Source organism: Parasteatoda tepidariorum, chromosome 2 (assembly GCF_982258835.1).
Source record: "Parasteatoda tepidariorum strain Cologne lab strain chromosome 2, Ptep-v5.0, whole genome shotgun sequence".
Classification (NCBI taxonomy): domain Eukaryota; kingdom Metazoa; phylum Arthropoda; class Arachnida; order Araneae; family Theridiidae; genus Parasteatoda; species Parasteatoda tepidariorum.
In genome coordinates, this window is record NC_141756.1 from 65,144,993 (window position 1) to 65,158,531 (window position 13,539).

The 13,539-nt window shown below is 30.3% G+C and overlaps 1 protein-coding gene across 1 annotated transcript; it reads left to right on the forward strand.

Annotated features, from left to right (window-relative positions):
* Positions 1-2,011: 2,011 nt before the first annotated feature.
* On the forward strand, positions 2,012-3,153 carry LOC147815821 (zinc finger MYM-type protein 1-like). The gene is made up of 2 exons (XM_087156599.1): positions 2,012-2,186; positions 2,291-3,153. The coding sequence occupies exons 1-2, from the start codon at positions 2,012-2,014 to the stop codon at positions 3,151-3,153; spliced, it is 1,038 nt and encodes a 345-aa protein (XP_087012725.1).
* Positions 3,154-13,539: the final 10,386 nt, after the last annotated feature.

Sequence of the window (13,539 nt, forward strand, 5' to 3'; positions counted from 1 at the left end):
TAGCATAGGGAGTGTCATAGAAAAAGGAAGTACGTCAGTCTCTCTCCTGATTTTGAAATATAATAAAATTTTTCAAGTTAGAAAACTATACGGAACTGAAAACTACATAGAGCATAGCTCTAAAAGAAAGCGTTTTTAAAAATTTTAAAAAATATTTGGGACAATTAAATACGAAAAATATTAAGAAGGGGGAAAGAGGTAGAGGCAAAAGCAAAGTGGTAGAGCGAAAGTCAGTGGCGTAGCTACCTAGGGGCTAGGCGGGGCAGTGCCCCGGGGCCCTCAAGCTCAGGGGGCCCTCGAATCCTTACCAGAAATCTCGATCGAACTGAACTTTTGGAAATTTCTCCCATTTTCAAAATAAATATGACAGGTTGCAACCCCACTTTAATCATGACAACTCAGTTGAGAGAAATTCAAAAGTTATGCCTATGGAATTCCCCTAAATTCTTTCTGTAGGTTGGCAGAGTAGTCAATTTGACGGATAGTGATATGTGCGTTTTATTGTGAATTCGAGTTAAGATTTTTTTCTTCGAGAACGGTCAAAAAATTAATGCTGTATCAGGAGTAAGTAAGCTAATGTCAATAAACTTTTTTGCACTGGTCAGTATAGCGGTTCAATTTTATTTGATTTTACCACTCATATTGATGTCCGTTAAGTCAATAAATCGTGTCAAATCTATAGATTTCGGCTACAGCTCATTGTATAACGCGAAATATCGTGAAAAAATGCAAGTCACCTGCAGTAGGTACATTAATTCAGGTCCGCGGGCAGGAGATCATTCATGATCTCTGTAATGCCTTTCCTTTCCAATAAATAAGCAGACTAGATTTTTAAAACAACAAAACTTAACTTTATTTAAAAACAAAAGAAATAGGCATTGTTTTCCAGTAAGAGCTTCAAGCTCTCAGAATACCAAGGGAGACCCTCTCCCGATTATATCAAACATACATCTACCTTTCTCTCTCTCGCATCCCTCGGATGACAAAATGCGCCAAGTGCGCCTTAAAAAGTCGCCGAACAGTTGCCAACCATTACAGTCTCCACCGTTAAATGTGGTAACACTAACGGTGATAATTTTTTTTCCCGGGGATTCCCCAACGACACTTGTAGCGTATCATTGTGTTTCTCTTTCCATTTATTTTACTTTTAACGTCGTCAGTGAACAGTGAGTACCTACCTACTCGAGCACAATCTAATATTGTATTGTTTAAATAAATTAGAAAACTAAAATTATGGATAAAAAGAAGAAACCCAGTGGTGCATTTAAACGCAAACAACGCCAAGAAAGAGAAGATAGAAAACAAAAATTTCCCAAAATTGACAAGTTTTTTAGTCAGCCTTCTGCAAGTACATCTGGCCAAAATATTTCTATTGATAGTGACTCAAATAATGTGGTAACTGCAGTGTTGGTTGAGAAGCCTACTGAAGAAGATTCGACAATTATTGCAGTTGGAGATACCTCCGATGCCGATCATGTGAACGTGGATGATGTTTGCATTACACACATAAGAGCGGAGGGTTTGGAGGAACCACAGACCTCTACATTTTTCGAAAATGTGTACGGCAAATCTTCTTATGACTTGGGAAACTTCACGAACAAGATATTAAGTGATAACGAAAAACGTCAAATTCTTGATAAGGGGCCTTTACAGCCTTCAGGACCTTTTCCAACAGACATCAACCAGAACAATAGGTGTTTTTCAAAATCGTACTACGTTTCGTGTTCTAAATATGGTGGACCAGTTAATCGTTTTTGGTTGTGTTATTCCAGAATACTAGACGCTGCCTATTGTCAACCCTGCTGGTTATTTACTTCACAAAGCTAATAATGTTTGGTGTACAGGAATTCGAGATTGGAAGCATTTATCAGAAAGAATTAAACAACACAGTTGTTCGAGAAGCCATTCGGAAGCATGTGCTGTGTATTAATTTTGGAGGAAAAAAAACGATACTAATAGTATCGACAAGGAACTTGAAAATGAAATTCGCAAAGAAGCATCATTTTGGAAAATGGTTCTTCAAAGGTTATTCGATATCATACTTACCCTAGCAAAGAGTTCTTTGGCTTTGAGAGGACATCAAGAAGACTTAAGTCAGAAAGGATACCACGGAAATTTTCTGTCCTTTGTAGAGCTTGTCGCCCGATATGATCATATTTTGCGGCAAGTTTTGGATATGCCCAAAGGTAATAATAATTATTTCTAAGTTTTTTTATCGTTTTATTTTGTTTATAATTATTAACTGTTTAATATCAGGACTTTTTTGAAATTGTGTTTTTTATGTTTTTAGGATCTACAAGATATCTGAGTGCAACAATTCAAAATGAAATGATTGAGAGCTTGGGGACCAAACTCGAAACCCATCTACTAGTACAAATTAGAGCGTCACCGTTTTTTACCATCATAATGGATACGACGCATGACATATCGAAGGTAGATCAGCTAAGCATTGTTGTGAGGTATGCAGTAATAACCAGATCGGAAAATGGACAGTCAATTGATATAGAAGTAAAAGAAGTGTTTCTAGGCTTTTATGCAGCCATCAAACATGGCACAGTAGATTTAGTCAACCAAGTGACAACATTATTTATCGACAAAAATATTGATTTAAAAAAATGTGTGGGGCAAGGCTATGATGGAGCCAGTGTGATGAGTGGTGTGTATAATGGTGTACAAAAACATATTAAGGATATCCAGCCTAACGCAGAGTACGTACATTGTGCCACTCATAATTTAAATTTGGTGATAAATGATGCCGTTAGCAGTTGTGTGGAAATACAGATTTTTTTCGCAACGTTGCAAGATTTGTACAACTTTTTCGGAAACAGCATCAAACGTTGGGATCTACTGTCAAAATTCACTGGCGAATCGGACACTACTCTAAAAAAACTGAATCCGACTAGATGGTCCAGTTGGGTCAATACGATATCTGCAATAAAACTTCGTTATTTTGATATTAACAAAGAATTATCAGAAATAGTTCTAAAGAGTCCTAATAAAGATGAGCGTAGTGAAGCAGAGAGTATTAAAAAAAAAATGCTAAATTTCGAGTTCGTGTTGCTTTGCGAATTCATGCACAGTGTATTGAACTACATCAATTATGCATCCAAAACTTTACAAAAATGCAACATTAATTTTGGGCGAGGCGAGTAAAGTTTTAGCAGAGACCAAAGCAAAGTTGCAAATTTATAGAAATGATTTCGAATTATTCAAGTGTAAAGCCAGTGAAACTGCAAGAAAATATGGTATTGATATCCATTTTCAAGAAAAAAGGCAAAGAAAAGTTAGAAAAACATTTTGATGAATTAGCTGCTGATCACCGATTTTCAAGCCGAGAAAAAATATTTAAAATTGAGATTTTTAATAATGTACTAGACACAGTAATATCTCAATTAGATGCACGTTTTATTGGTATGAGTGCAGTCTGTCATATATTCGATTTTCTAACACCAACATTTTTATTACATGTTGATGAAGCAACTTTATTACAAAAGTGTGACGAATTCCAAAGAAAATATTCAGATATAATAGGCCCTAGTTTTTCACTTCAATTTATTAATATTTACCACCTAGTTTTACCTCAACTAACTCAAGCATGGACTGTTCACCAATTATGTAGGGAAATAATGAGCAAATATGGAGTGCTAGAATGCGACCTAACGGAAGTATTTACAGAAATGTTATTATTCTTTACAATTCCTGTCACTTCTGCAGCAGCTGAAAGGTCATTTAGCAAATTAAAAATAATAAAAAATTATTTAAGAAATAATATGGGCCAAACTCGATTCCGACATTTATCGCTAATAACAATTGAAAACAAAACCACATCAAGCCTGGATTTAAACGAAGTCATTGATACTTTTGCGAAAACTAAAGCTAGGAAAAAATTGTAAATATAATTGTTATTTAGTCAGTTGGTAGGCCCGACCTTTATATAATAAGCCCTTGAATCTTCTCTTTTTCGTTTTATTAGCCAAACCTACACCAAGTATTAATTGTAATTTATGTTGTTACTGTTTAATATTTTTATTACCTGCCCAGCAGTGCACAAAAAGGAGCTTAAGTAGCTTAGCATTTTTAAAGTATTTGTATATTTCATATTTTTATTTGTAAAACCTAATCAGTTTACATAGCAGTGGGGCCCCATTTTTTAATTTGCCCCAGGGCCCTTGGTTACCTAGCTACGCCACTGGCGAAAGTGCCGGTCTTCTACCAAGATGGCTTATTCGAGCGTTGCGATCGCGAATGAATGAAAATTCATAGGACTTGGCGAATGCGTGTCCTCCAATGCATCAATGAAAACCCTTAACAGTTTATTTTTATTTCTCTACACATTGTATAAGAATTTTAGTGCATTGTGTATGAATCTTATAAGTTTCGGAAGCGATTGTAATAATATCTAAATAAGATCTTCATTTAAATTAAGTTAAATAATAATATATGATAAGAAAATTTTGCTTATTTTACTTAACAACCTCTAGCTACATTGTTTATTCTGCACGAATGAATAAAACGGATAATACTCAGAGTGTAGCATGTTTTGTAGCAACCGAAATTTTTATAATGTTTCTATAAATATATCTAGACACATATGGGTATTTTCGAAGAAACTGGCGCTCACTTTTTAAAACAAGTTTTGATTGATTGATGATTTGAGTGATTAAAAATAATGAAGTATCATCCTAATATATATGCTACGAATTTAGCATGTTTTGGACAAAAAAAAAGTTTTCTTAAAAAATTGCGTTCGCATATTTTTTGATATGCGAATGTCATTTTTTAACATTCAAAACATTCATTTGAAATATTATAAAAAATTTGCAAGCTGTCATCCCTTACATTACGGATACCTATTCTCAGAGCTTAGCCTGGTTTGGAATAAATAAGATTTTTTTAAAATGAGGTTTTCTAACAAATTAAAGCTTTCTCTTTAATATAAATCAAATTTCAAATGATTTCCAAAGTTAAAAAAAAATTTTAAAAAATAGAAAATTTTCTCTCTTAAATTAAAGATATATATGCTCTGAATTTAGAATTTTTTCGAGTGAAAAAAAGCTTGCAAGCTTTTTTTTAAAAAAAATTTCTAAATGTTTTCTTGACATATATGAGCATTTTCTAAGGCCAGGGCTGTCCAACTGCAAAGAGCCCACGGTCCAGAATTCCGGTCACGGATCACCTGGCGGGCCACAGTTTGAGAAAGTTTAACAATAACCTCTTACCTCTTATACGATAACAATTATTAGTTGAATTATTAATTATAAAACAATGGAACAGACGGATTATAAAACAATTTGCTTACATTTTAAAGGGAAAACAGAGGCCGATCAGCCTGAATAAGAAGTTGGCGGGCCGCACAATAGGTGTTGGTGGCCCGCCAGTTGGACAGCCCTAAGGTAGGGACACAGTTCTAAGGAATTGACACTCACTTTTTGTTATAAAACAAGCTTCAAATGATTTCCACTTTGCAAAAACAATATAAAAAATTATAAGTGTAAAATAATTATAAGTATGTATTTCTTGACATATGAGAAGGTTCGCTAGTAAATTGTTCACTTTTAAATACAAATCAAATGTTAAATAATTTTTGCTCTGCAAACAATTATTAAAAAAAAATTGCAAAATTTCTTAATGAAATTATAGGTACACGAGCTCTAAATTTAAAATTTTTGGAGCAAACAGGCTTTTTTTAAAAAACACGTCTGTAAGTTCTTTTCACATATATTGGTATTTCCTAACAAATTGACGTTGAATTCTTAATATAAAGAAAGTTTCAAATTAGTTACAGAGTGCAAAACATTATAAAGAAATTCGTGAAACATCCTCCCTTATGTTAACGATATATTGCTTTGAATTTAGCATGTTTTTGAATAAACATGCCTTTTTTATATATATTTCCTATTATTTAATCTATATATTTCTGTATATTCTTTTCAACATAAAAAGAGGTTTTCCAACAAATTGACGTTTTCCGTCTTCAAAAAACTGCAAAAAAAATTCGAAAAATGTAAATTTATTATAAAATATACTCAAAGCTTAGCATGTTTTAAATTAAACACACATAAAAAAAAAATTTAAAAAACTTTTGTAAGCATTACTTAGAATGTAAGACTTTTTCATAATAAATCAATGCTTGTTTTTTTTTAATAAAAAACAAATTTCAACTGAAATTTTCATTGCAAAAATTATAAAAAATTCACGATTGTGTTTTGTTGATTCAATTTGTGAGTCCATTTTACAATGCAATTTTAAAGGAATAACTATTTGTTTAGTATTTATATTTATTTATTTATTTTACAGAATGTCAATTTCGTATTCGACTTCTGAAAATAATGTTTTGCAAAATATTTCTAGCAGTGAATCTAATTGAGATAAGAGACACAGTTAATTAATTGTTGTTCGATTAAAATTTATTTTTGTTGTTTACGGAAATAGACGGGTTCAAATTGGGATGAACATGTCTCCATCAACCTTGGAGGGAACGGGCACCCCTGGGTTTAACTATAAATGATTTTTATAACGAAATATATTTTCAACTAAACTCGTACATATATGAGTATTTTCTAACCAATCGACGCTAAGTTCTTTTTATTTTTACCTAAAATAAGTTTGAAAAAAATTCTTCATTGTAAAAATAAACAAATAAAAAGAGTCATAAATTGTCAGACTTAATGTTAGTAATAATACGTATACTAAATTTATCATGTTTCCGCAAATGGTTTCCCCAATACAAAAATTGTAATAGATTCGCTAAATGTTTACTTATGTTAAAAGATACATATGCTCGACTTATATTAAAAGACGACTTATGCTAAGTGTCGACTTATGTTAAAAGATACACATACTCGGAGATTAGTAAGATTTAAACTCAATTTCTAACAAATTTTCTAACAAATATACGCTTACTTCTTAATCTAAAACAAGTTTCAATTTATTTTTAATATTGCTAAAAATTATAAAATAATTCGCATAGTGGCCTTGTGGTTAATTATATATATGCTTAGAGCTTAGCATGTTTAGGACTAAAACGATTTTTAAAAAATTTCTATATTTCGTGAATTACGCGGATATTTTGTGACAGATTTATTTACACTTTTTAATTAAAAACAAGTTTCAAATTGATTCCCCATTACCAAAAATTATTTTCAAAAAAAATTGCACTGTGGCCTTATGAATAGTAATACATATGCTCAGAACTTAGCGCAGTTTTGACTAAACAAACTATTTTTAAACATTTATATCAATATTTATTTGCATATAGCCGAAATAGACAATAGTACATAGTACAATAGTAAATGTAGGCTACGCAGAATTCCATAACACGACTCATATCATAATAGCATCATCATCGATTTTAGTGACATCTGCGCTTATTATATGGAGGAGGAGGTCAAAATAATTTTTTTTAAATGTTTTTAAATATTTTTTAGCATATCTATATGTTTTTTGAAATTTAGACACCTATTCTTTGACTTGATATTAATATCAAATTTCTCTTTTGATTTGAAAAATTATAAGAAATAATTAAAATGACCGCCAAATGACGCTGTCAAACGCAGCTGTTAATAAAAATTAGAAAACAAAGGGAAGCAATGCTTATTAAGGAAATATAGACAATAGTACCTATTAACTATATTTCTTTAACCCTCCTCATGTCATATTTGCATAATCAACGATTTTAGCGATATCTGTACTAACTACATAAAGTGACAAGGAAAATAAAAAAAAATTAAAAAAGAAACGTTTTATAAATATTTTTTCGCACAAGTATATGCTTTTAAAAATTTTGACATCTATCCTTTGACTTGATATTAATATCAAAATTATCTCTTGAACCAAAAAATTATAAAAAAAATCATTAAAGTGTCCGAGAAATGACCCCCTTAAACGCAGCTATTAAAATTATTTAGAAAAGAAAGGAGAGATATACCTGTAGCCAAAATAGACAAAAGAATATATATTAAATGTAGGGCCACTCAGAATCTTTTTAAACCACCCCATTTCATATTTGCAATATCATCGATTTTAGCGACACTAACGTAAATTACTTGGTGACAAAGGCAAATTAAAAAAATTCTAAAAATGCTTTATAAATATTTTTTAACTTACGTATATGTTTTAAAAATATTGACAATCCTTTGACTTAATATTATTAACAAAGTTGTCTTTAGAACCAAAAAACTATTTAAAAAAATTCATTAAACAGTCCGGTAAATGACTCCCTCAAACGCAGCAATTAATAATAATTAGAAAATAAAAGAGACCAATGTCTATAACCTAAATAGAAAATAGTATACATTAAATGTAGGATACACAGAAGTTATATACCAGTCTCATATCATATTTGATCATTATTGATTTTCGCGACTCTCATACGAACAAAGTACTAAAAAACAAAAATAAATCAAATAATGTTTTAGAACTATTTTTTAGCATATGTATATGTTTTCAGAAATTTTGACATCTATCCTTTGACATGATATTAATATCAAAGTTCTATTTTGAACCAAAAAATCATTTAAAAAATAATTAAAATGTCCGCCAAATGACCTCCTAAAACACAGTAATTAATAATAATTGGAAAACAAAGGAAAGTAATTCCTATAAACGAAATAAAGAAGAGTATGCGTTGAAATGTAGGCTACGCAGAATTTTATGAGAAGCCTCATATCATATATGAAACTTCATTGATTTTATCGACACCTACGCTAACCATCAGAAGTAACAAGGACGGAATAAAAATTTGTTTAAAGATGCTTTATTAATATATTTTAGCAAATGTTTTTATTTTTAAAAATTTTAACGCCTATCCTTTGACTTGATATTAATATCAAAGTTCTATTTTAAACCAAAAAATTATAAAAAATTCTTGAAGTATCCGCCAAATGGCCTCCTAAAATGCTGTAATTAGTAATAATTAGATAACAAAGGAGAGCAATTCCTATAAACAAAATAGACAAGAGTATATATTAAATGTAGTGTTTATAACACGCCTCATATCATATTTGCTACTTCATTGATTTTAGCGTCACCTACGCTAATCACCTAGAGTTAAAAAGACAACATAAAAAAACAAAAATTAAAAAATGGTTTATAAATATTTTTTGGCATATCCATATGTTTTTAGAATTTTTGACACCTATCCTTTGACTTGATATGAATATGAAGTTCTATTTTGAACGAAAAAATTATAAGAAGTCCTATAAACAAAATCGACAAGAGTATGTATACATTAAATGTAGGCTACACAGAATTTTATAACATGCCTTATATCATATTTGCATCTTCATTGGTTTTAGCGACACCTACGCTAATGATCTAGAGTGATAAAGACAAAATAAATAAAAATGGCCTATAAATATTTTTTAGCATATTTATGTGTTTTTAGAACTTTTGACACCTATCCTTTAACTTGATATTAATATCAAAGTTCTTTTTTAAAGAAAAAAATTATAAGAAAAATCATTAAAGTGATCGGGAAATAACCCCCTATATATAATAATAAAAATTAGAAAACAAAGGAAAGCAATTTCTATAAACAAAATAAACAAGAGTCTACATTATTTGTAGGCGACACAGAATTTTATAACACGCCTCTTATAATATTTGCATCATCATTGATTAGCGACACCTTCGCTAACAAAGGCAAATTAAATTTGTTTTTAAAAATGTTTTATAAATATTTGTTAGCATATGTTAATGTTTTTAGAAATGTTGAAAACCCATCCTACTACTTGATATTAATATTAAAGTCCTATTTCGAACTAAAAAATTATAAAAAAATCTTTTAAGTGTCCACCAAATGACCTCCTTAAAAGGTGAAATTAATAATAATTAGAAAACAAAAGAGAGTAATGCCTTTAACAGAAATAGACAATACTATTCATTATATCTAGGCAAGACAGAATTCTTTTTATCCTTCTCATAAAAAGTACCGGCATTCTGAGTGCCGGTGCTTTTATCAGTAAAATTTTACAGAACAAAAAATCTGATACACCATCATTTTTACAGTAATATTTACCGTAAAATCGCTCAGTTACTGTAATTAAATAAATATTACTGTAAAAATTGCGATTTTCAATTTTAGGTAAAAATGGATTTTACGCATAATCCACTCAGGTTTTTAGTACTTTTTAACGTAATTTGATCCGGAATTTTTTTGCAATGCTGGGCCTATGCTTTCTGAAAGGCCTTAAAACTAGTGAAAAGTCAACTAAATTATTGCCTTTTTTTAAATCTTTTTTTTAATTCTAAAAATATTTTTTAAAAACGTAGAAAACAATTTCTTTAAAGCTAAAAAACATTTCTCTGAAAAAGAAATATGTATTTCAGATTTTCTTTATATAGTAATATAATACCAAGCTGAAGCAAAAATGTATAAAACGTTTGGTAAAAACTTGAAGGTTAAAAAAGTGCTATTATTATTATCATTATTATTATTTTTCATGTTAAGCCATACTCATCAGCTGGTTTAACCAGAGGCCCAGTCAATTTGGCGAACCTTAGTCCATTATTTTTCCTGATATGTCCCTATATTTAATAGTAATGTTATGCATTTCACAAGTTATCCCTTAATTGAAAAACTGGAGCTGCTTGTAAGAGAACATCAAAATATTAATTTTTACATCACAGTTTTAAATCGAAGTTTTGCAAACTTTAAATCAAAAATAATTAATAAATATTTTTTTAATGTATTATTACATAGAAAAAACTATTTATTTTTTGGATGAAGCTCAGTCAAAAAATTCTGAAAAATCGACACTCCTTTGATGGAAATTTTGAATACTTATTAAGAATCTCGATTTATATTCAAATTAGAAATGTTTCATTTGGAATTCTTTGATGTTTAATAAGATCCCATATCTATGCAAATCAAGAATTAAATTTTATATCATCTGAGCTGCCTCGAGCGCTACCTTGGAATCTTTAATTTCGGAAAGTTCTCCAAGAATCTGTATTCATTCTGATTTGTTTCTAGCACCAATATAATGCATAGTAATCGTGAAAATTTTGCAAGCTATTTTCGACGAGTTTGATTATATTTCTTCCATGTTTAATTAAAGAAAAATCGGAAAAAAAGTTCAATTAAAAGAAAAATTATCTTACATAATGTAGCTATTATAAAAAAAATATTTTTTTATCTTAAATGTTTTATTTTAAAAATGTACACAATTCCGTAATTAAATAAGGAAGAGATAATAAGAGTTACATGCAAGATTAGAAATCCTTTCTTTATTTAAAATTTGTTTTCATATATTTTTCTAATAACATCACGAATTCTTTTTTCATTTCTAATTATAATTAATATTTATGAACAGCGTTGAACAGCCGACCCCATTCCTAGTTTACAACTATCAACGTTCAACTCCGTAGTATCGTAATTTTGAGCCCAACCCAGAAGACAAAGGAAATCCTGTATCAAGCATCGGGATATTTTAATTTATAATTATAATTAATAGTTAAAAGCAGTTGAAAAGCCAACCCAATTCTGAGTTTACAATTATCAATGTCCAACGACGTAGAATTTTGAACCCAACCCAGAAGACAACGGAAATTCGGTATCAAGCATTGGGACAGAGTGGAGGACTTTTTTGAAGGAAGTAACCCGCATTTGTGCTACATGGAGAGTTAGCTCCCACAGTTAGCTAGTTTATAAACGTGGAATTCCTTAACCTCTCCACTCGATAAGTTATAAATTTAAATATTGAAATTGTTTTTGGCCAACAAAGCACCAACAATGCAATGTACACGACTAGGAAAATGTGCATTAAAAATGATAATTCTTTAAAACAGTATGTGAAAGTATTACATGATACATCTTACTGTAAAGGTGTATAATTACTGTATAAGCGAAAATAACATGCCGTTGAATGACTTGAAATACCTCGCTAAGTTCTTGACAAATTACAATTCTTTCTACCACTTTATTTTTTTTTAAAAATAATATAAAGAAAAACTTTTAATTAGTTTGATGTAAAAGTGATTAGTCTTCTTCTCATTTCATAACATTTCATAATATGCGTTGTTGTAGTTCATTTACGTCGCACTAGAGCGGCACAATGGGCTATTGGCGACGGTCTGGAAAATATCGCTCAGGATGATCCGAAGACATGCCATCATAATTTTGTTCCTCTGCAGAGGGGATGGCATCCCTGCTTCGTTATAATATGCGTTGTAAAATTTGGTCGTAGTTCCTGGAAATATAAAATTTTAATAAACCCAAAGTTATGTTTTTTTTTTACAACATTAAATGTTTGATTGAAACATTTAAAATTTTAAGTGTGCTATTGCCCACTCAAATATTTATAATTTTTTTTTATAATAATGGCGAAATTGATTTGCTAAAATCTTTTCCATAATTCTTTGTTACTAAATTCCAGTGTAACAAAAAAAAAATCCATTGTTCTTCACAAATAAAAAAAAAAAGAAAGAAAGAAAGAGGCCAAATCAAACAAAGCCCGGCCTTTTTGATTGGATCTTCTTTCACTTGTTTTTTTTTCTTGATCTTATCGCGAATAAGTCAAAACAGGGCTAGATACATGTGCTACTGATCCTTGTTGTCGTGCAAGTAATAGGGATCTTGTATACATTCCTAATTAGGAAACAAAAGGGTCAATCTTTTTAAAATGTGCTTTCGGGAATCGAACACTTTCCATCTCAGAATCATTTACAAGCTAGTTAAGAATTCTTTATCCTCGTAAAATGTGTATACTTGATGTTCGATTTTATGATGCATAGAAAACATGCAATTCAAAACTAACACTTACCAGAAATGACGGATTAAGGATATAAAAATATCGTTTAATTATAGCATTGGGGAACAAAAATTGCATTTACACAAATACTTGATCGTACCTAATCAAATCTGAAATAATTTTTGGGGTTTTTCAAATCTAAAATAATTTTTGTTCCGAAAATTACAGATTTTTTTTTCAATATGATATTTTTTATTTCGCTTATTTTTTGTCTGAAGTTTATAAAAAAATTTAAAGGTTTGTATACACACACGTACACATTTGTCTGTTCCTTTGAAAGTAAAACTTAAGACAAAAAACACGCGACCTTAACATATCGCATCATAAGCTGCAATATATTATCATCTTCTTCTTACCTATAAAGAAAATTCCATTTTCTATATAGGTAAGGGGGGGGGTAATTTAGTTCTAAACAGGAATTTTAATAATTCCTGTTTCGGACTAAATTATTAGATTGCATGAAAACGCTGGAAGATAGAGAGAAACGATTGCAGATGTGAAATTAGCAATGCAAAAATATCTAAGATCTTCTAAAAAATCCTATACAATTGAAAAAAATTGCTCCACAGTGTTTGAAAATAAACAAACTAAAACTAAAACTCAGTGGCATGACAGCCCATAGAGGACCAAGGTTTACTGTGCCACAACATACACTTGAGGGAAATCGTGCATTTACCTTGTTTCAGAAATTTTAGATTTTTCAGTTTTTTTAATAGTGGACGAAAATTAAACTTTTCCACTTTTTGTTTAGCCATTATGTGCAATTTATTGAAACTACTGCTCGCTC

Bases quoted from the DNA above. Each gene is read 5' to 3' on its own strand.
- LOC147815821 (XM_087156599.1), top strand. From the start codon at position 2,012: ATGGTTCTTCAAAGGTTATTCGATATCATACTTACCCTAGCAAAGAGT. The intron at 2,187-2,290 runs GTAATAATAATT...TTATGTTTTTAG, and splicing joins AGTTTTGGATATGCCCAAAG to GATCTACAAGATATCTGAGT.